The sequence below is a fragment of the Nyctereutes procyonoides genome, unplaced genomic scaffold (genome assembly GCF_905146905.1).
Source record: "Nyctereutes procyonoides isolate TBG_1078 unplaced genomic scaffold, NYPRO_anot_genome, whole genome shotgun sequence".
NCBI lineage: Eukaryota > Metazoa > Chordata > Mammalia > Carnivora > Canidae > Nyctereutes > Nyctereutes procyonoides.
The window spans coordinates 41269939-41292993 of record NW_026575133.1 but is presented as its reverse complement, the minus strand read 5'-3'; the positions used below and the strand labels follow the sequence as shown (position 1 = coordinate 41292993).

At 38.8% G+C, this 23055-nt stretch overlaps 1 protein-coding gene across 4 annotated transcripts in view; it reads left to right on the top strand.

Moving 5' to 3' along the window:
• Nucleotides 1-23055, top strand: part of DIS3L2 (DIS3 like 3'-5' exoribonuclease 2) — a 344308-nt gene that overhangs the window by 98388 nt on the left and 222865 nt on the right. For 3 of the 4 annotated variants that reach the window (XM_055345950.1, XM_055345951.1, XM_055345952.1), the window contains one exon: nucleotides 21735-21963. In XM_055345950.1, the coding sequence (XP_055201925.1) occupies nucleotides 21735-21963 (229 nt within the window). Of the gene's footprint in view, nucleotides 1-16047; nucleotides 16150-21734; nucleotides 21964-23055 lie in introns of those variants that run through there. The other variant, XM_055345953.1, reaches the window with a different exon arrangement.

Genomic DNA, 23055 nt, shown 5'->3' with positions numbered 1-23055 from the left:
GTAGAGGGCAGGGGGAGACAGAGAAAGAATCTCCAACAGACTTCCTGCTGAGCACAGAGCCCATCACAAAGCTCAAACCCACAAACCTGAGATCATGACCTTAGTTGAAATCAAGAGTCGGACACTCAAATGACTGAGCCACCCAGGAGCCCTTAGGTAGTGTGGACATTTTACCAATATTGCTTTTTCTAGTCCATGATCATGGAAATATATTTCCAATTATTTATGTCTTCTTCTTTTTCTTTCATCAGTGTCTTACATTTTCAGTGTACAGGTCTTTAACTTCCTTGGTTAAGTTTATTACTAGGTTTTTTTTTTTTTTTTTTTTTTTTTTAGAGTGGAGCATGTTGTGTGAGTAGGAGGGAGGGGGAGAGAGAGAGAGAATCTTTTTTTTTTTTTTTTTTTCTGGGAGAGAGAAAATCTTAAGCAGGATCCACACTCAGTGCAGAGCCTGATGCGAGGCTCTAGGTCATGACCTGAGCCGAAATCGAGAGTCAGATGCTTAACCTACAGAGCCATCCAGACACCCTGGTAGTTTTTTTTTAATGCATTTATAAATGGGATTGTTTTCTTAATCTCTCTTTCTGATAGTTCATTATTAAAGAATATAAATAAGCCAGATTTTTGTATATTGATCTTGTATCCTGCAAATCCATTGAATTTATTTATTCTAATATTTTTTTGGTGGAGTCTTCTGGGTATTATATATAAAATACCATGTCATCTGCAAATAGAGACAGCTTTACTTCTTCCCTTCCAATTTGGGTGCTTTTTAAATTCCTTTCCTTGCCTAATTTTCTGGCTAGGACTTCCGATACAGTGACAAGGGTGTGCACCCTTATCTCATTCCTGATCTTAGAGGAAAAGCATTAAACTTTTCACCATTGAGTATGATGTTATCTGTGGGTTTGTCATTTATGACCTTTATTATGCTGAGGTATGTTCCCTCTATACTTTGCTGGGAGTTTTGATCATAAATGGATGTTGAGTTTTGTCAAATGCTTTTTCTGTGCCTATTGAAATGATTGTACGATTTTTATCTTTCATTTTGTTAATGTGTATAACTTGAATCTCATTTTAATTTTTTAAAAAGATTTATGTATTTATTTGGGGAGGGGTTGTGGAGGGGCAGAGGAAGAGGGAGGGAGACTCCCAAGCATACTCCACGCTAAGCCTGGAGTCCAGTGCAGAGTTTGATCTCATGACCCTGAGATCACAACTTGAACTGAAACCGAGAGATGGTGGTTTAACCATCTGAGCCACCCAGGCGCCCCTTAAATCTTATATTAAAGATGATGGAAAAAAGATAAAGATGATGGAACTCAAGCATGTTTCAAGTTAAAAGTAATGTGTCATGCTTCAAGGTAAGTGTTGACCATCAAAGCCAGTACCCCAGTTCTAGAGGGCTCTAGTTCTATGTCCATTTCCTCAGATCACCAGCCTTTAAATCTGGAGGATTTAAGTGCATGTTGTTTAGTTATGTTGATGATGCAGTTTGGGTTGGGATGGATGGTATTGAGAGTGGGTGACTTTTCTCTGGTTCTAATTAGAGCTATAGGATGATATTGAGGTAGTAGAATGTATGGTGGAGAAATTAATTATAGATGTCTACTGGACCTGTCTTTATGCTGTGCATGCACTAGGATGTCCCTGTCACACATTTTCCCTGATTTGGGTATCTATGGCCTCGAAATGGTTTCCTTCAGTTTTAAGTTATCTAAGGCTCACTGTGGTTTACAGGTTTCTTCCTGCTTGAATTGGTATGAAGTTAGGTAATGTTCTTTTCCTGCATGTGGAAACAGGACCTGGACTCCATTGAATGGGTATAAAGCCAGGTTGAAATCAATCACTGATCACAAATAATCTTTGGGGTAAAGTATCTACCCCAGATTGAAATACTAACTAAATGGTTCAAGAAAGCATTTGGAAAATTAAATGTAATAGTTATGGCAGTTAAATGCATGTGAAGTTGTTTGATCCATAAGACATATTTTTATTCCTCCCTGTTTTTAAAAATAGCTTTATAACTGAAGACTTCTTTTTTACATCTCTGATTCTGAGTTCATAGTATTGTATTTTGGAAAAGCTAGAAATATTAAATAGTGCTTCTAGGGTAAAGCATCTGTCAGTATTTCCATTATAAAATTCAATTTTAAAGGGTTTAGAAGTCAGCTGTAAAAATTTGTTCTTGGCTGATACTTTGTATACAAAAATTTCTGCCCAGGATAATTTTCAGAAGAATTTTTTAGTGGCATAAACTGAGGTTATATGGCTGAACTAGCTTACATTGAACTCATTTTTTATGCTTCTATCAAGGTAGGGGAAAGATGACAACTTTTAAAACGATTCAAATAAAACAATATGAAAATTGTATTTCCAGCCTTGTACTCTTAGAAAATTGTTGGTTAAAAAAATGTTACTCCACCAACAGAAGACTCACCACTGGCTTAAGTATCAAAAATAATAGTACCACCAAACTCAGCATAAGCCCCAAATTTAAATGACTTCAGAATAACTTTTTTTTTTTTTAAAGAATATCAAGGGGGTGACACTAGCCAGGCCGGGTTGACCCTTCTTTTTTTTTTATTTAAAGATTTTATTTATTTTTATTCATAGACACACACACACACAGAGAGGCAGAGACACAGGCAGAGGGAGAAAAAGGCTCCATGCAGGGAGCCCGACGTGGGACTCTATCCCGGGTCTCCAGGATCACACCCCAGGCTGCAGGCGGCGCCAAACCGCTGCGCCACCGGGGCTGCCCCAGAATAACTCTTTTAAGACCAGATTTTAGCAGCTGATTTTGAAAGCTGTATCTGGGGCTGCTCATTTTGGCCCCTCTTGTTGAAATATAGTTTGTTACCTGGGCTTAGCCATCTACAAAACAAGGAAGGAAATGCTACTGGGAAAGTGAAGACATGTTTCTTGCATAATTGGAGATCTACCCAGGGAAGCCAGAGTGCTTCTTGTTAATATAACTTTGTTCCTAAAGCTTTGGGCAAGTCTCAGCTTGAAAAGAAGATGCACCATAATGTATATAAGCTCCTTACTTTTATATTATTGTGAACACACATGCACATACAGTTCTGTACTTTACAGCTTGTGGCCAGCTTCCTTTTTTTTATTCTTTTCTACTTCTTCAAAGTTAAATCTCATAAGCAGATTACCTCCAGGGATAATTTTATATGTGGCAGCCAGACTAGTCTCAGAGTTCACAATAGCTTCCTCTGTGGTGTCAGCTTCTGAACCATAGAAGTATAGTCCACGTGCATAGAACCCACAGGGGACATTTGAGGTCTTGTCGGATTTGAAACGAAACATGACTTTATGTGAAATATAAATTATAAATTGTATTGGAGTTGTTCAGAAATACAGTCTTCATGGTAGACAAGGAACTACTTCATTCATGAAAAACACCCCCATCTCCCCATTATAAAGTAATGATGATGCTATATACCAGATTTAGGGCCAAATAGAGTAAAAATAATAACAATCCTTTGGTTTTTGCTCTTAAGGAAAACAACTTCCTTAGATAAATATATTTTTAAAGTCAAGTCAGTGTTTATTCAAAGGTCTTGGGAAATTTGTTTTAGATTCATCTTGTGTACCTTGGGGGCTCAAGCTCTAGGTGTGCTGGAGGTAGAAGGAAACTTCTTCCTTGGTTTCAGAGATTGAGACATGTTCCTTCCTCTGGAGTCATCTCTGCTATGAAGCCACCTTGCCTGGTCCAGTTTTATATGCGTTATTATAGGGAGAGACAGGCACTCATGTTGTCATGACCTACTGGTTTGGAAATGATAGTGTCTTAAAGGGACAGAAGGGCACTACTATACTATCGAGCAAATGTTTGAATTCACAGTTCCTAAAAAGTGGGTATGTTTAGTATGTAGATGCTCTTTGGGAAAGAGCAGATTATGTCATTTCCCAGAGGAGTAGTCTATTACTGTCATTATTTTATTTCACTTGCCCAAGATCTGGCCAGTAGAAGCCTCCAACTTGGCTTCTGCATCATTTTAACATGTTCTCATCCTTCTTTGAACACTTTATTTTCTGGAGATGTTCCAGCCTCATCTTTCCCTGCTAGTGCCATGGAATCAGCTGTTTTCTAAGAAGCCCTCATTCCTTTTAGTCGAGAAATCCAGATGCTCCCAAGCCCTCTCAGTGAATAAAACTAGGAAATAGAAATATATATCCTCTCCTTCCTGTCTATCTGCCTGCCTACCTACCTATCTTGAAAACTGAGTCCACACAGATAGTTTCAACCACAGAGATCATTATAGTTTCCCCCTTTCCATATCTGTGACTTCTAATACTGAGAAACATGGCTCTTATTGTCCACGCTGTATTTACGTTTTTGTTCTTCCTGTTTGTAACCAATATATAATACTGGTAATTATTGATAATACTGCCCTGCTCTTCCACTAGATCACCCTTCTTGCTTAGGCTTTAATCCCTGTTGGGTTGCTGCCTAACTCAGGCCCTGGATTCTCCACTGTTGTACCACATTGTTTTTTAGCATGGGTCCTTTGAAAGTTGGGAGTTCTAGCTTTTCTACATGGAATCCCATGACAATTGGTGTACAAAAACCTTAGTTCTAGTTGTGTTTAGAGTGTTATATATCATTTCTATATTAATATCTTCCTCGAGGGCTATCTTTCTTTTTTTAAGCATCAAGTTGAGAAAAAAGAAACAAATTTTGCATTTGTGTGTACATGCATGTGATTTTAGGGTACATCTGAGTGACATTTGGGCCTCTCTCTGGCAAGAAAGAGCTTAATTTTCCTTTGTGGATTTTGCGTATATGTGTGTGATGGTAGAAATAGTGAGAGGCTCTTCAGAAGCTTCTGGCTGTAATCACACTTGTCTGTTGTTCCTCAAACATGCTTACTTCCTGGACTTTTCCATACCATCTTTTTCATCTGTGTCATCCTCTTGACCCATCTTTTATATGTCCTTCCTTGGTCATCTTAGCAGGAAGCAGTCATTTCTTTCACTGCCCAGAGCTTATGCCATTTGAAGGATGTGTACTTTTGGTTAAAGATATTTGGGGATGTGCCTTGTGGATCCTACTTATTTCCTGGTATCAGTAGCCTGGTATTAGTGATGATATTTTTGAGTGCTTTGTTAACTATTAAGTGTCACCTCACTGTAAGGAGGTGTTACTTAATGCCTAGTAGATGGCTTTCAACATTACAAGATTTGAGAACTGTTTACTGGATTTAAAATTTTGGCAGAATGAAAAATATTTGGTTTCAGTTGTTTATTTTGGCTCATACTTTCCATGTTTTAATTGAGTTTTTGCTCCCCTGTGTCTATAGATGCTAAGCTTGCTTGGCTTGGGTATAAAAGAGATTTATTTGGTTCACATATTTATATACAGTAAAATTCTCCCTCTTTAGTGTTCAGTTCTATGAATTTTAAAAGCTGCATGGATTTGTGTAACCTCTACTACAGTCAAGATGGAAAACAGTCCCACCATACCCAGATTCCCTTGCATCTCTTTTTATCTGCACTTCCTCTCACCCCACAGCCTTTGCCAATCACTAATCTGTTATCTGTCCCTATGGGTTTGCCTTGTGTAGAATGTCATATAAATGGAATTATTTTGAGTCTGGCCTTTTTCTATGAGCATAATGCATTTGAGATCCATCCATTTTAGTGTTGTTGAATACTATTCCACTGTATAGATGTCCCAGAGTTTGTTTACTCATCCCCCATTTGAAGGACACTTGTATTCTTTTCTTTTTTTTGATCTTTAAGAATAAAACTTTCTATGACCGCTGCTGTACATGTCTTTGTGTGGACATACGTTTTTATTTCTCTTGGTTAAATAGCTAGAAGTAGAATTGCTGGATCATGTGGTAAGCTTGTCTTTGTCTTTATAAGAAACCATGAAGCTATTTTCCAGGATAGTTGTACCATTTTTTACTTCTATTAAAAATGTATGAGTCAGTTTCTCGACATCCTCGGCAGGACATAGTAATATATAGTTTAAACCATTCTGGTGGGCACATAGGACTATTGATTTTGTTGTAGTTGTTATCTTTTGTTTTGCATTTCCCTGATGACAAAATGATGCTTGAACCGTTTTTTGGTGTGTACTCATTGGCTATTTATATACGTATAGTCTTTTCTGAAGTGTCTGTGCAAGTCTTTAACCCAGTTATTAAATTGGCTTGTCTTTGTATTAATGAATTAAGACTTCTTTATAAAATATGAATGAAAGTCCTTTGAAAAAATAAAGTCCTTTGAATGTACATATGTTATTTGTATATACATATAACTACATACATGTATTTGTGTAGTTGCTTTATCCTTATTAAAATATCTGTGATTGGGGATTTGTTTATTTCTCTCTACTTTGTCAGTTTTTGCTTTATCCTGTTTGAGGCATTTTCATTAGGTGCATATACATTTACAAACATTATAGTTTACTAATATAATTAGTATTTACTATATTTTACTAATGCAAAATATTTATTAACACAGAATATGGGCAGCTGGGTGGCTCAGCGGTTTAGCGCCACCTTCAGCCCAGGGCCTGATCCTGGAGACCTGGGATCGAGTCCCATGTCAGGCTCCCTGCGTGGAGCCTGCTTCTCCCTCTGCCTGTGTCTCTGCCTCTCTCTCTCTCTGTGTCTCTCATGAATAAATAAATAAAATCTAAAAAAAAAACCCAAAACAGAATATTCCTTCTTGACCCCTGTAATACCCTTTTAAAAAAAATTGATGTTAATATACTACTTTAGTTTTATGAGACTGTTTTCAAAGAATGGAAATGTTAGAGAATGCTGCATACAGATATTAGAAAGGTTTATAATAGAGGGAGGGAGAAATGAAATACAATGTTGGGGGGAAGGTATTACCCAGTAAGCAGAGCCCTCAAGGCAAGAAATAGTATTCAAAGTTAGATCACTTTGTGGCTTCAGGCTAAAGAAGGATAGTTGCATATACAAGTTGATTTTCAGAGTTGGCCATACTTTAAATCTATTTTAAAAATCTAGCAGTAGGTACAGAGTTTACAGTGTGCCAGCAACCACTAATCAGAGAAGTGTGGTTTCAGTTTTTATTATCAGTATATGAAGGTGGTAGTTCAGACATTGGCTGACTTTTTAGATGATTGTGGTTAATCTACTAATAGTAAATTGTTTGTAGGGAACATCATTAGCCTCTTGGGTTGTACCCCTTACATTACTGTTCTGAATCACCCTTGTCCTGAAAATTTTTCATTGTATACTGTATGGTTTTCTGAAATGGTCTGCAAATTGAGCTTATTTTTCAATGAGGTCCAGGATATTGAGGTATTTCAAGGATGTGAAATCCATTTTGCTGGAGATTGGTGTGATGTGAAGGAATCTGAGTTCAGATACTACAGCTGTGTCTATACATGTAAAATTTTTAAATACAAATAAACTTTATTTGACATGTGCTTTACATTCTTGACTATATTGTTTAAACTTTTTGGGGTATTTTCTTTCCTGCATGATGTTATATCCCTGCTTTGATTTCATATCAAAAATTGTTATAATTCTGAGAGGGGAATGATTTTTGATTCAGGGAAACAGTTGGAAATTATATCAGTAGGCTTCTGTGAATAAATACAGGTAATTGTCTTTAAAAAAGAGCCCTACTTTGAGCTGCTTTCTCTTTCCGTTTTTGCTTAAATCATGGTGTTAAACTAATGACACTGAGATCAAGACCTGAGTTGCTATCACTCAGCTGATATCACTTATCACTTAAGTCAGACACTTAACTGAGCCACCCAGGCACCAATACTTTGAGCATTTCTAAGGAGACTTTGGCTTTGTTTTTTACTAGGGTTGAAAAACTGGTCACATTCCTTAGATACAGGGACATATCAGTCTAGTCCATCTCTTTGCCCTAGTGATTGATTCACGAATGGGCATGCAACCCAAATCAACCCCAGCAGAGTAATCCTGGGACTTATATGCAGAGCACCACATAAGAATTTCTTTCTTGGGATGCCTGGGTGGCTCAGGGCATGATCCCAGGGTTCTGGATCGAGTCCCGCATCGGGCTCCCTGGGGGGAGCCTGCTTCTCTCTCTGCCTCTCTCTCTGTGTGTCTCTCATGAATAAATATATAAATAAAATCCTTAAAAAAAGATTTTTTTCTCTCCCCCCCCCTCCGGGGTCTCTAAGAAAATAGGATATAATTCTGAAGCTACTGGATCCTCCTTTATACTGTGAGGAAGAGGCTGCCCTGGTAATGGAGCTAATATTGAGGGCATGTGAGCACAAATACCAGGTGAGCCTCACAATCTGATCAGTAGACTCAATTATATAAACTAGTAAGTTACTTAAAAAGAGCCAATTCAGGGCCACCTGGGTGGCTCAGTGGTTGAACATCTGCCTTCGGCCCAGGTTGTGATCCCCGGGTCCTGGGATTGAGTCCCACGTCGGGCTCCCTGTGTGGAGCCTGCTTCTCCGTCTGCCTGTGTCTCTGCCTCTCTCTCTCTGTGTCTCTCATGAATGAATGAATGAATGAATGAATGAATGAATGAATGACTAAATAAATAAAATTAAAAAAAGAGCCAATTCAAGTTGTTTTTTGGTTTCTTGCACCTAAATTAGTCATTACAAATACATATGTTTTAGTGATTTTGGTCAAAGATACAGTAAAGATTAAGATTGAGAAGAAAGGATGTGAGGGCGATCTGGCTGTGACATCTGTCACCCCATTGATCGCCAGGGTTGATTCGGCTGATCTGGCTGGCTAGGCGGGTGTCCCCTTCCTCCCTCACCACTCCATGTGCGTCCCTCCCGAAGCTGCGCGCTCGGTCGAAGAGGACGACCATCCCCGATAGAGGAGGACCGTTCTTCGGTCAAGGGTATACGAGTAGCTGCGCTCTCCTGCTAGAACCTCCAAACAAGCTCTCAAGATTGAGAAGAAAACGGTCACTGTATAGAGTTACACGTACTTGTATACATTCTTTCACCAAATCTCAATGATTATTCCTTCCATGGACTCTGTTCTTGGAAGGTCTTTAATCCAGTTCTGTCTTTTGTGGGAACTCTTCCCTGGGGTCTACTTGCCCATATTTGCTTTTATTTACCTTCCTGCCCTACTTTTCTTTATTTGTGTCTGAGCTTCAGAACTTGGTGTGACATTCTGCCAAATTCTGTTTCCTATCTCTCTGCTCGTGTCTGGCATCAAAATATTGAATACCTTACTAGCAAGATCACTCTAGTTGGATTCTACTATGTTTTGTAAACTATGTCTCCTTTAAGGTGAAACATACCTGCTTCTTCCTCTCCTTGGTGACTAGGTCCAGAAGCTTGGTTGTACCAGAGTTAGCTTGTGATTGGTTAGTTGCTGATGATGGCCATGCAGAAGAGGAGTGAGAGTACATGTCACAGGACACCCATAATTCTGTTTTGAGTCCTGTGATCTCTTAGGAGCAGCGGACTGCCCAGAGACCCTAAACCTTGACTGGTCAGACTTTTTTGCACTCCTCTCCTGCAGTCCGAGCCTGGTCTGCATAGCCTGATCTGCTCCTTGACAGATACAGATCATTTTTGCAAGAGCCCCTTTTCCTTGAAATATTTAAGACAAAATTGAACCATTTTTAAAGGGAGTTGTATTAGTTTTCCTTATTGCAGTCACCAATAAATAAGAGAGACAGATCTTGCTGTTCTAAGTTGCTAGAAACCTGTTTTTGAGTTGCAATCTAAGTGAGGAAAGAAGTTGCTGTGGCCTGTGAATGGCCTATAATGGAAGGGATTGGCAGGTACGTCTAAAAGGTCAGTGGACATTCAAAAGGTCTTTCAATGGTAAGCCCCAAAACAGAGAATTAGTTTCTCTAAGGAAGAGAAATCCATAGAAAATTTTTGAATAAGAAGGTAATTTAATCAGATTTTTTCGGGTTGTTTCTACTAATTTGTAGGATGGAGCATGAGAATATCAAGGAATTTGTAGAGCTATAAGAGCACTTGTAAAAAGACAAGTGAAGGATTTAGTGAAGCAGTATGTTCAGCAGTAGGGTAAAGGGTCAGTTGTGGTCGTGAGGTTTTGAGTTTGCAAGGCTGGAAGAAAGTGATAATGGTGTTGGAAAGAAAAGAACAGGAAAGGAGAGTGCTTTGAGGGGAAGGACCAGGGTGATTTTTGATATTTTGAGTTTAAGGTGATAATATCACATTACGATGGGATCGTATAGGAGACATTATATTAGGTACCATATTAAGTGCTAGGAATATAACAATGAGCAAACAGGCCAAGTCTTTGCCTTTGTGGAACTTGTGTTTCACTGGGAAGGACATAATGGTATAAATAAAATACCATGTTTAACATAGCATATTCAATAGTGATTAGTAATAAAGGGGAAAATAAATAAGGAAGAAGAGATACACGTTTGGTGGTTGGGGTTGAGATTTTATTTATTTTATTTTTTAAAGATTTATTTATTTACTTTAGAGAAAGAGCGTGAGCGGGAGGGGTAGAGGGTGAGGGAGAGAGAATCTCAATTAGTCCCCACACTGTGAGGCTGAACATGAGGCTCAATCTTATGACCATGAGACCATGACCTCAGCTAAAACCAAGAGTCAGAGTCTTAACCAACTGTGCTACCCAGGCACCCCTGGGATTGAGATTTTAAATAGGGCAACCAAAGAGGACCTCCTTGAGAAGGTGATTTTGAGTAAGAATGGAAAGAAATGAGGGAGCTATCCTTGTGGAGATCTTGGGGAAGAGCAAAGATGTTCCTGCCATGTTCAAGGACTAGCAAAGAGCTGAAGCAGAGAATAGCTGGAGATGAGGTCATGGGTGTAGAAGAGGGATCATAGAACAGAAGTATGGGTCAGGAGGGCCTATGTATAAGTCAGTATTTGAGTTTTAACTCTAATAGAAGTGGAAAGCCTTGGAGTGTTTAGAGCAGAGAATTTGACACGATAGGACTTCCATTGGGAACAGACAGGGTGAGAGTAGAAGCAGGGAGACCTCTTATGAGCTATTACCCATATTCAAGTGAGAGATGAATAGAGCCTGAACTAGGATGGTGGCCAAGGTAGTAATGAAGATAGAGTTGATATGATGAGCTAATGAATGTGGTAGTGATGGGGTGGTGGTGGTGGTGGTGGTGGTGGTGGTGGTGGGGTGGTGGTGGTGGTAGAGTGTGTGTGAGGGGCAGGGGAAGAAGGGAGGAAGGAATTGATTGAATGAAAAAGATACAGAATTATTTGCCTGAGTAACCAGTAGAATGGAAATAGTTTGTTCTGTTCCTGTTAACTAAAAAAGATACTTTTGAATGAACTATTTTAGGCAAACAAAGTTCCCAATAATACATATACCTTTAAGAATGTCTGTAATATGTCTTTAAAATGATATGTGCATGGTTATACTTTATAATGAGAGAAGCTTATTGGCAAGCCTTGTCAAGAGCTCCCTGTGGAAATATCAATTGCTTTTCTTGGCTCCAAGGTATTTCCTGAACAGTGTATTATACTGTGTCCCAAGTGTGCCATTAAGGGATTTGAAAGTTTGTTAAAACATGTGTGGCAAGTGAGTGCTGTCATTTAAGCCCAGCCAGAGGAGCCAAAAAATGAAAAGCATCTCCTAGGTGGACTTCATGACATGCATTAACTCTGAATGGGAGGCTCAGGTAGTTAAGATAGGCAGGGCTTTATGTCCTTACCCAAACCCTTTAGCTGACACTTGTAAACAGCCCTTTCAGCAGAAAGTACCTGTAGACATAGGCATATGTAAATCTTTTGGAAAAGCTCCATTTTATCAAGTTGATAAGAACCCCCTACCCCTGGGAAATGTAATAGAATTTATTTGCTTGGAATTGAATTTCCCAGCGCTAATATGGACTTGCTGTTTTTATAAGAGGTAACAGCACTTTTCAAAGATGGCTTTTATGTTTAAGTAAGGGTTTTTCTTTATCAGTAAACAGGAAAATTATGAAATATATCATGCTTGGAGTTTGGGTAAGCCAGCATGATGAAAATGTTACTTGGCATTTTTGTTTAGGATTCCACTGGACTTGTTTCATTACAGGAGTTCTTTCTGTTACATATCAGTTTTGAAATACATTATATTATAAAAGGAAGGGAAAGAGACATCTAATCAATATCAGTTGGTGAAGTGACTAGTTCTTGATTCTGGTGAGTATCAGTTGCAGTTGATATAAATTTACCTTTCTGAGGGATGGATTGGTACTTTACAACTCTGCAGCAATCAAGAATACCCCTGGAGGCTGTGCTGGGGTCTGGGCTTTTTTCTTTTTCTTTCTTTTTTTCTGTTTCTTTTCCTTTTCCTTTTTCTTTTTCTTTTCCTTTTTCTTTTCCTTTTCCTTTTTCTTTTTCTTTTTCTTTCTTTTTATTTTCTTCCAGGCATTTGGGATTTTTCTTGCTAAAACTGTTGTTTTCAAATTGGGAAATGAAGTCTATGGTTATGTTTAAGTTTATATTGAAACTGAAATTGTAATTTAGGTATGAAGGCCTAGAATTATTTTAGAAAAGTGCATTTATTTAAATGTCTTCCATAAGTTTTACCTGTGATAAAGTAACATGACTTTTTCTCTGGTTTCCAGACAGTGCCTTAACAGAGGGCAGTATGATATCATGCAGTATCATGTAGAGAAGCATCTGAATGTAGCTGGCTCTTGCTGCTTAGTAGTTATTTTGTTCATCTCTTGTAACTTCTTTTAGAATGCTTCTTTTATAATTGATTCAAGTCTTTCTCATTCTCTTTGGAAGTAAAGGAAACCAATATTTATTGAGCGTGTTTTAAATGCCAAGCATTTTAGAATCCTCTGGGGAATATAAAAAATGAATGTGACATGGTTTGCTGTCTGATGGAAGAGTGAAATATGCAAAAAATTAAATGGAATATAGCCTGATCAAGATAATCTTGTAGGGCAGCCCGGGTGGCTCAGCGGTTTAGCGCCGCCTTCAGCCTAGGGCGTGATCCTGGAGACCCGGGATGGACTCCCATGTCGGGCTCCCTGCGTGGAGCCTGCTTCTCCCTCTGCCTCTCTCTCTCTCTCTCTCTCTCTCTCTCTCTCTCTCTCTCTCTCTCTCTCTCTCCCTCTCCTCTCTGTGTGTTCTCATAAATAAATGAAATTAAAAAAAAAGATAATCTTGTAGTGAAAGAAAAGTTAAGGAATTAGCAGTGGAACAAAGAAATAGAACATTTCTTAAGAGAGTGTGATTACTCAGAGAAGCATTCATTGAAGAGCTAGATTTTCAATTTTGAGTATTTTCCGGCTTGCAAAATACCTGACATGCATTTCATGCATTGGATGTTAGTGGTGGGAGCCATATGTGTAAAACTCACTGAATCTATTGGCAGGAAATCTTGCCTAAGAGCATCTAGGACTAAGGGCAGTGGATATAGAATCCTAGATCTGTGTATATGTCACAGCTCTGCCATTTAGGAGCTGTGGGATTGTAACATGTCAGACCTTGATTTTTTTCCTCTTTGAGATGGACATAATCACTCTCCCATGTATCATTGGGGGGGGTGTCATTGTGTTGATTAAGTCAGTTAATATGTGAACTGCACAGGGGACATTGTGCATAACGAGTTATGAGAAATGGTGGGCACCTGGGTGGCTCAAGTCAGGTAAGCATCTGACTCTTGATATCAGGGTCATGAGTTCAAGCCTAGCATTGGGCTCCATGCTGGGCTTAGAGCCTTCTTTAAAAAAAACAAAACCCCAAAACATGAAGAGTCACAATAAAAGCCTTAGTGTTTAACATATTCATAATTATATTTAAATTTTCTCTGCTTCACTAACTCCTATTCCTTGTTGAACCCTCTTTAAATGAGTCTTTACTCAGGGCTCTATTCTCAGCTTCTCTTTTTTTGACACTTGGCCCTGGGACACCTTTGATTAATTGTCATCCCCACTGTGTTTAGCTCCCTAATCTTTCAGTTTCTGCCTTCCAGTATGCTCATCCCATCTCCAGATCTACATTTCTAGCTACCATTTCATTGTTCCTCACCTCACCTTGAACTTTCTGGGTTTAAAGACTAGACTTAAACAAATATTAAGCCCCAGATACCTGTGCAAAGAGCTTTTCATAAATTCTCAGTTCCATCATAACCTTATAATATTGGATACTCTTACCTCAGTTTAAAGATAATAAAACTGAGATTCAAAGAGATTTAATAACTTTCCCAAAGTAGTATAGCTAGTAAGTGGCAGAGCTGTGATGCAAGCCCAGTTGTATTGACTAGAGTTCCTGCTTTTAACCATTTTTTTCTTACTTCCCTATTTCATTAACTTTATGGTAAAGACCAGACTCATTAAATTGGCCTTCGGGGGTCTTCATGTCTGCTTCTTCATCCTTCTTTCTCTGACTGTACATTGACACCATTACTTGCCTTTATTAAAGGAAAATTTGCATTTTCTTATATCTCTTTGGTTTTGCACAACTGTCCTTTTCCAGTTTTATCTTCTCTTTTTTCATGTGTTCACCTGTCAAAATCTAAGGAAGGCAGGATAGCATGTTGGAATAAGCCTGCACAGGAATCAAATGGATCTATTTTCTATTTTACTGGATAGTTTACATTCAGGCCAGCAGTGTATTGTTGTACATTCTTGCTAACGTTTGGTATGTCCACATTTTTAGTTTTTGCCTCTGTAGGTTTATAGTGTTATCTCATTGTAGCTTTAATTTGCATTTATCTGATGACTAATGAGGCCGAGCACCTCATTAGTAGAGCACCACATTTTTATTGGCTACTAGACATTTCTTTTCTTTTTAAAAAGATTTTATTTATTTATTCATGAGTAACACAGAGAGAGAGAGAGAGAGAGAGGCAGAGACACAGGCAGAGGGAGAAGCAGGCTCCCAATAGGGAGCCTGATGTGTGACTTGATCTCAGGACCCCAGGAACAGGACCTGAGCCAAAGGCAGATGCTCAACCACTGAGCCACCCAGGTGCCCCAGGCATTTCTGTTTTATAAAGTGCCCTTAAGTCTTTCCCCCATTTTTCTGTTGGATTGTGTCTTTCATTGATATGTAGGAGTTTTTTCACGCATTCTGGATATGAGCATATATGTGGCTTATCTTTAAAATTTCTTTTGCATTATCTTAGGATAAAAGGAAAAATTTATTTTACTGCAATTGAATTTATCATTTTTCATGGCAGTCCTTTTTGCGTTTGCTTTATATATATTTCCCTATATATTTTCTCAGGTATTATTTCCTCAAATTATGCCAGGCTTTTCGAGTAGATTCTTCTTTAGCCATTTTCTACTTAAACGGTTGTGTAGGATCTCTGATTCAGCAAACATTCTTGTCTTCAAAGTAGGGGGATTCTACAGAGCATTTTGCAATTCCTTTGCGAACACAGGGGTTATATTTCTCTTAAAGTACAAAAGTCATGCTACACCCACCCTCCTTTTCCAAAAGGTATGTCTCCTCTCTCATGTGTCTCTGAACTGAAGATTCTGGGCTTAAGCTTTTTCCTGATTCCTTTCAGTAGTAAGCTTGTCATTGCTCCCCTTAATTTCATCCTGATGGTTGTCAGGGTTCCTCCTTGGTACTGCTGAGGAGGTGAGGTTATTGCTCCCTATCCCCCAGAGTGTCAAGATTATAGCCTGATGGCTGAGGAGGATCATCTTTTTCTCTCATCACATTGCCACACCACTCTGTTGCCCAATTTCACATTCTAAAAAGAGTCAGTAGGCAGATGACAGACTTATCCTCGGTAAAGCTAACTGAAGGGTATATCTGACAAACATTTCTGTGTGTATGTATATGTGCATTTGTGTTTGGGAGGGAGGGTTTAAGGAAATCAAAATTATTAAGTATTGTAGAGTGCTATTATTTCTTGAGCATTTTTCATAGCTTCAAGTGACATTTGTACTTAATATTTGTATGCGCCAGTTGATATCTGCCTATATTTTCCTTATTTTTATTAGCAGGGTTTCTGTGATGCTCATCCCATCCTGTTCATGGAACACTCTCAAGTCTGAGAGTGAAAAAGTTCTGTATGACCCAGCAATGTGCTTCCCTCACTAATCCGTTTCTGTCCTGTCCTCTAGAGACTAGACTAAACCTCCAAGGGAGGATAATCCCAGTTGCAGCATGCACTCGGAATAATAAGTGCAGTCAGCTGCCTCACTCTCAGGTCTGTGGAGGAAGCCAGAGGAATTTTTAAAGTCCTCAGTTAACAGGTCAGTAATACATCATTTTCCTCAGGCCCCCATCCTTTCATTCTGAGCCCAGAGCTCCAAAGTACTGATTGACCTGAGCTGGTGGCCTTCAGCGTCAGAGCCCTGCTCTTCTTTCTTGTGCTTTCTTATGGATATTTTCTTTCTATTTGTAGATATGCATTTTTCTGTGGAGGAAGGGTTTACAGCTTTCATCTGATTCTCAGAGGGATCTGCTAAACTTCAAAGTTGAGAACTCCTGAACTGGAATTTTCAACATATTCAAGGTCAATCTCACAGAAGAAGGCCTCTTACATTATAGATCTAAGGAAAATTGAACTACTAGTTTCTAACCTGCATATGCATGTGTCTGGAAACTGTCCTGAAAGTTCTTTTGTATACCGATCATCTTTTATACTCATTTTTTCATTTTTTAGCCCACTTATTCATCTGTTTATTTATTGAATATGGAACATCTACATTGATTATGCAAGTTTGCTATAGAATATACAAAGAGATGTAAGATACAGCTGGTGAGCATACAGTGTTAACAGATGAGGTAAATTGTATACGTAGACAACACTAATACAGTGAAGAAATTGTGAAGACAACACTAATACAGTGAAGAAATTGTGAAGTGCCATAGAAGAGGTACATACAAATTGCTTTGGCACTTTAAAAACGGGAGATTTTACTTTTGCCTGGGGCAGGTGGTAGGGGATAGGGAGGAACTGGGAAGATTGTGCAGTGGACTCTGGGTTATAGAAAATACAAGCCAATTGGACGAGGTCTTCAGAGACGGATTTTAGACATGTGGAGATGTTGGATGCAGTGTGCCACCTCTGGTTCTTTGTTCACTCAAATGAGATTGAGTATACACTGTGTCAGGCCTAGCTTTACTCATTTCATGAAGTTTACAATTTATCAGATAAGATAGACTCTGAACAAGTTATTTCCTCATTCATTGCTGTAGTCATTCATTTAACATACATTTGAGTGGCTACTAAATGCATTCTTGGCATATAACAGTGAATAAAACAGCTGCTGAGCTCATGAAACTTACATTTTAGTTGGGAGACAGAAATACATAAGTTTGTAATATATTGTCAGGTAGGGATAAATAAAGTGAAGAAAAATAAAGCGGAATAAGAACATAGAGTAATGACAGCCAGGTGGGGCTGTTTCAGTTAATGTGATCAGGGAAGGCCTCTCTGAGAGAAGGGTATTTGGAATGAGACCTGAACAAGATGAGGAGATCGAGTCCTAAGAATAGCTGGGCATAGAGTTTTCCAAATTGAGGGAATAGCAATACAAGGACTTTAGGATTGAAGGTTTTAGTATTCTAGGAATAACAAGAAGATCTGAAGATTGGGTATAACTTGCGAAGGAAGAAGTTACAGAAAATGAGAACAGAACTATAATATGGGCCTGGTTTGACAAGGCCTTGTGGCATGGTGATGGAGTGGTGTTGGGAAGACTTTGGGAGAATGACATGGTCTGATTTATGTCTAAAAGATCACTCTAGCTGATTTGGTCCAAAATGGAAATCAAGAGACTGGTTATCTCAGCAAGGAGATAAAGGTTGCTTGTGCAGTCACAGTGCAAATGGCAAGAGGAAATATTTGAAGGAAGGGCCAGCGGGCTTTCTGATGGATTGGATATGGGGCATGAGAGGAAGATGTTGTAGTTTGGTGCTGTCTGCTGAGAAAGCCAATGCTGAGAGAAGAGTGGGTTCTAGTGGAAAACAAGAGTTCTCTTGTTCAGGAGGCCAACTGACATCCAGACGAAGATGTAAAAGGAGGTAGTTGGATAGAAGTCTGGTATTCAGGGAATGATTGATGCCCGGTGTTTAATTTGGGGAGTTAATAGGATATAGAGAGATTTAAAACCATGAGACAGAATGAAATCACCTGGGGAGTGAGGTCCTCTCCCTAGTGTTGTTTAACATGCTCCTCTCATCCTTTTTTTTTTTTTTTTCTCCTCTCATCCTTGTTTCAAATTAGATTCACGTTCAATTTGGGGGAAAAGTACTTCATGGATGGTGTTGTGTCCTTACTGTTCTAGTCCACGGGAAGCACCATGGTTCTTTCTCTTTTTAAGATATTTATATTGACCAGTGGGTATAGGTATTGACGCTCTGATCCATTTATTATAAAACTCCATCCCCATTAGGTTATGAATTAGTTGGTTTTAGCAACCACTAATGATCATTTCCTGAATCCATTATTTCAACAGAGATGGCAAAATGGTGATAGCAAAAGTCTTTCCTTCCTTTTCAATTAGCGAAACTCTTCAGTAAAGAACTTTATCTCATCAACTGTTTGGTTAGCCCGAGGTACAATTTGTACAGGAAAGGTAGAGTAAATGCTTGGAATTTTCTAAGGATGACCAGAGAGAGCCTTTTTTCATGGTGATTCCTGAGTTTTTTCATAAGACCCTAGTAGCCTTTGGTAGCTTTCTTGTTTTCCTGGTATGCTAAGATGTTTCAGGTTCCTCTTATCTATGCCGCACTCCAGCCTTGAATTAGCCATTTCTCTAAGGGTCCTGCAACCCTCACTCTTAACCAGTGTGTGATATGGAGTAGTTTTAGGGTGTCTTTTGTATTGGGTAGTCTTACGGTGACCTTTTTTTTTCTCAGAACATATTTCTGTTCTTGTGTGTACTGGTATAACAAAACAGAATGAACATACTTTTTAAATGCAACATATTAATTTATATTATTATTTTTATTTATATTTTTTAGAGAAGGAGTGGGGAGCAGCAGAGGGACAGGGAGAGATAGAATCTTAAGCAGGCTCCAGGCCCAGAGGCATGGGGCTTGATCTCATGACCCTGAGATCATGACCTGAGCTGAAATCAAGAGCCCGAAGCTTAACTGACTGAGCCACCCAGGTGCTCCAATTATATTTTAATTCCACAATTTTGAATGGCTTGGTTTATTCACTAAGTCCTGCTTCCTTACAACATTTTTTCATTTAGTAAGTCAAAAGTGAATTTAGTGCCGAAAATACTAATTCTGGAATGTAACTAATCTAAGCCATGGAGATTATCATAAAGTCAGAACTGGGCTGGTTTAAAATGTGCTATACAATTAGGCTTGGCATAATCTGGTTATTGCTTTTCCCTGCTCTCCTCTTCCCAGTGACTTTTATTCGAACTTTTTTTTTTTTAAATTTGTTATTTATTTATGATAGTCACAAACAGAGAGAGGGAGAAAGATGCAGAGACATAGGCAGAGGGAGAAGCAGGCTCCATGCACCGGGAGCCCGACGTGGGAGTCGATCCCGGGTCTCCAGGATCGTGCCCTGGGCCAAAGGCAGGCGCTAAACCACTGCGCCACCCAGGGATCCCTCGAACTTTTAATATGTGAGCCATAGCATAATTTTTAATAAGTAGCAGAATCATAATGATTCCAGAATTCTTGTTATATTTTATGCATACATAAACATGCATATGGAGAAAGACTACTTTTCACTGTAGGATAGTTGAGCATTTAAATTTGATAGTGTCAAAATTTTGATTCCCCTTGTAAGATTTTCTGCATGGCCTGTGGGAACCAAATCTTTTGTGAAACCATTAGTGGTATTACCTGTGAGTCTAATTGTAGAACAGCAGGCATTCTCCTTCAGCTCTGGTCCCACCTCTTCTCTCTGAGAAAAATTGTGTGTGGGAATGACGTAGAAAAAACAACAGAGCAGTGATCCTTTCGGAGCCTCCATGCTTTAGACACAGAAAGTGCACACATACCTCCTGCCTGTGCTATGGGCTATTTTTTTTAATAAAGGTTTTACTTATTTATTTGAAAGAAACCACAGGCAGGGGGAGGGGCAAAGGGAGAGGGACAAGCAAACTGTCCACTGATTGAGGAGCCTGACTTAGGGCTCAATCCCAGGACCCTAAGGTCAAGACCTGATCCAAAGTCAGACGCCTGACCAACTGAGCCACCCAGGCACCCCTGCTTTGGGCTCTTCTGACAATGCCCAAGGTGTGTTCATTCTTTGAGGATGATTGGAGCAGATCTTCCTAAATGTTACTAAATTTGCCAGGCACATTTAAGGACATTGACTAGGTTTGCTGATTTGAGTGGTGTCAAATTATTTTCCTTCTCTAACTTGTCAGTGAAGTCTGTTTTTGAATGATCTCCTCTGGGTCAGGTATGAAAACCAAACTTCTGTAACTAGGCAGAAGTATACAGAAGAGAGCTGGGTTTTATGATTGTATATTAATTTAAAGACCTACTGTGGCTTCCCTCTTGTGCTTTCATGCAGGAAGGGGCCTGAGGAAATCTTTCTGGAGATTTCTGGCCTAGACCATTGAAATTTCTTTCTTTTACTATCAAAGAAAAGGAAACTTCAAACTTCTCATAATGAGATAATGGACAAATGAATGAGTGATAAAAGAATGAAAAAAATGAATGAATGAATGAATGTGACAAGAGTCAAAACATGGCAAGAGCTGAAAGAAAATTTCACAAAAATTATTCTGAAATTGGAAATCAAGTTTTCAAAAAATGTTATTAAATGTTATTAACTTTACTCTGAAAAATTAACTGTTTACAAGTTTTTCTATTACCACATTTTCATGAAGTCACTTTTTTAAAAACTTGGGAATATATTCCTAGAATCTTTAGAATACCTTTTTAATATTTTACTTTGATTTTCTGGGTGACTATAATATTCATTGTCTGGGGTTGGTTATGTTTATTGGAATCTGTGACATGAAAATGTTTTGGAAAAGATTTCTTTCGGTAGCTTTTTCTGCCTTGTTTCAGATAAAGATCCCTTATTAAAGGATCCTTGTGTCGTCTAATTTGAATGGTAATCTGGCTTGTTGAAGGCGGGCATCTATTTTGAAACTTCAAGGTTCAACTCAGAAAAATATTAGACCTATAAAGTATTAACACATAGAGAAACTGCTACAGAAATCCACAGAAATCAAATGCCATAGAAATGAGAATACTGACATTTGACTGTTATGTGACAAACTCATTAAGTCCATTAGTGTCTAGACTCTTCTGTTTGAAAATATTTGTCAAATTATGTAATGCTTCATTCTTAGTGCTAGTATAAATATCCATCAATTGTATGCTTTCTATACTGATTTCGAGCCTCAAAATGGAGAATTAAGGGCTTTTATTCTTTCTGAGAACATTTATAAACTCTTATTTACACTTTTTTTTTCTGTTTCATCATATTCTGTGGTTTCATTTGGAGTGCAGTAACATACTATGCTGAGTTCTTTTATCTGAACATATTCACTGATCCATGTGATGTACCCTTATGAAGCAGCTTAGTACTTGTGGTATTCAGGTCCTCTGGGGGAAAGTGGATGAAAATGTACATCAGAAAAATGGGGAGTAGATATGTCATTCATCTTGGGCAACTTGAGGAGCTGAGGGCCACCCTGGCACTGTTGGATTGATCGTCTCCATAAGGTAGCCTATGCACCTGGAAAATAAATATTCTTTTTCAAGCTACATGGTGAGTGACCATTGCTGTGAGCTTCTGAATGTGCATTTTTCCCTTAGGAAAGAAAAACAAAAAAAGAAAAATCTGTTATTTCCTGTTCTCCCCTCCAGTGATTTAGCAGAACTTTTCTATTTTCTTCAGGTAATTAAACCAGAGAGCAGTGACAAAGAAACAGAAGGTGCCTATGAATTAGATCTCCCTGAGGAGCTCTGTGGAAGCCATTTCCCGCAGCAGTCCATGAAAGGCTATAATGACAGTCCTGATGTCATTATAGAGGCTCAGTTTGATGACAGTGACTCAGAAGATGGACATAGCAACACACAGAATGTTCTGGTTGATGGTGTCAAGAAACTCTGTGTTCATGACAAAGGTGAGTACTGGATTGCTGTCTGACATTTTATTTTACTAACCTGATTATTTTAGGATTCGGATTCTTTCTGTCCTGCAGACCTAATTGCACAGTGCAGTTGGGACCTTCCCAATTTCTAATAATGGCAGCTATTAGAAAAGTGGGACCTTTGACCACTTCCGGCTGCTGGCTGTGAGGAGGGACTGGAGATACTGCTGGTGGCTCCTGTGGCCAGTGGGTACTGTTGTCCTTCCCTAATAGGTCTTTTTTTTTTTTTTTTCTTTTTTTCCTAATAGGTCTTAAGTTATGTTGATAGCTAACCTTGAAGTTTTCTGTGTTGAGCCCCATCCACCCCTATAGCTGATAGGAACAGAATTAAACTGATCTTTCAAATCCCAAAAAGCACTTCATTTTACCCTGAATTTTGCTTTAATTCAGTAATTTTAAAAGTATTTTCATCATTGGTGGTAGGAATGGGTCACCTTAAATTCGATAAGTAGATTATCTTTACAAAGTATTTTGATTCTAAACCTTGAAAAAAAAATCCAGTATTACTGTCTCTGATTAAACTTTAAGCCATGTGTCTTCTGGATGCAGAAGAAAGCAGGTGCGAACACATAGACAAGGAGCTATGACCAAGGGCCCTAGCTGACCACACTCAGGGAAACTAAAGGGAGAGTAGTAGTGAAAATTGGAATATTTTAGTGTATAGATTGCTAAGAAGTTTTAAGTGCAGGGAGTATATTTTCTAGCCAAGTTAAGTTTTCTCTATACTCTGACAGGGAAACAATTGACCTAGCAAGACCAATTAGATTATGAGCTTTTTTTAATCAGGAAGAAGTGTCTGGCACTGTGCCCTTGAAAGGCTAGAAGAAATGCCAAAAGATTACTAAAAGAGGATGTTCTGTGGACACACTGTGATAGGGACTGGTGGGCATGCCTCATTGGCATTCTGAAGTAAGCTGGAGGTGATTTCAGGAAGTGACTACATAAGGATCACCCTGTTTCTTCACTGCTGACGAAGTAGTGACCTGGGGTGGCGAGTATTTTCTGAAAACATGCCACTTTTTGATGCCAGCTACTACTAATTCAAAAGGACTTTCCAAACGTGAA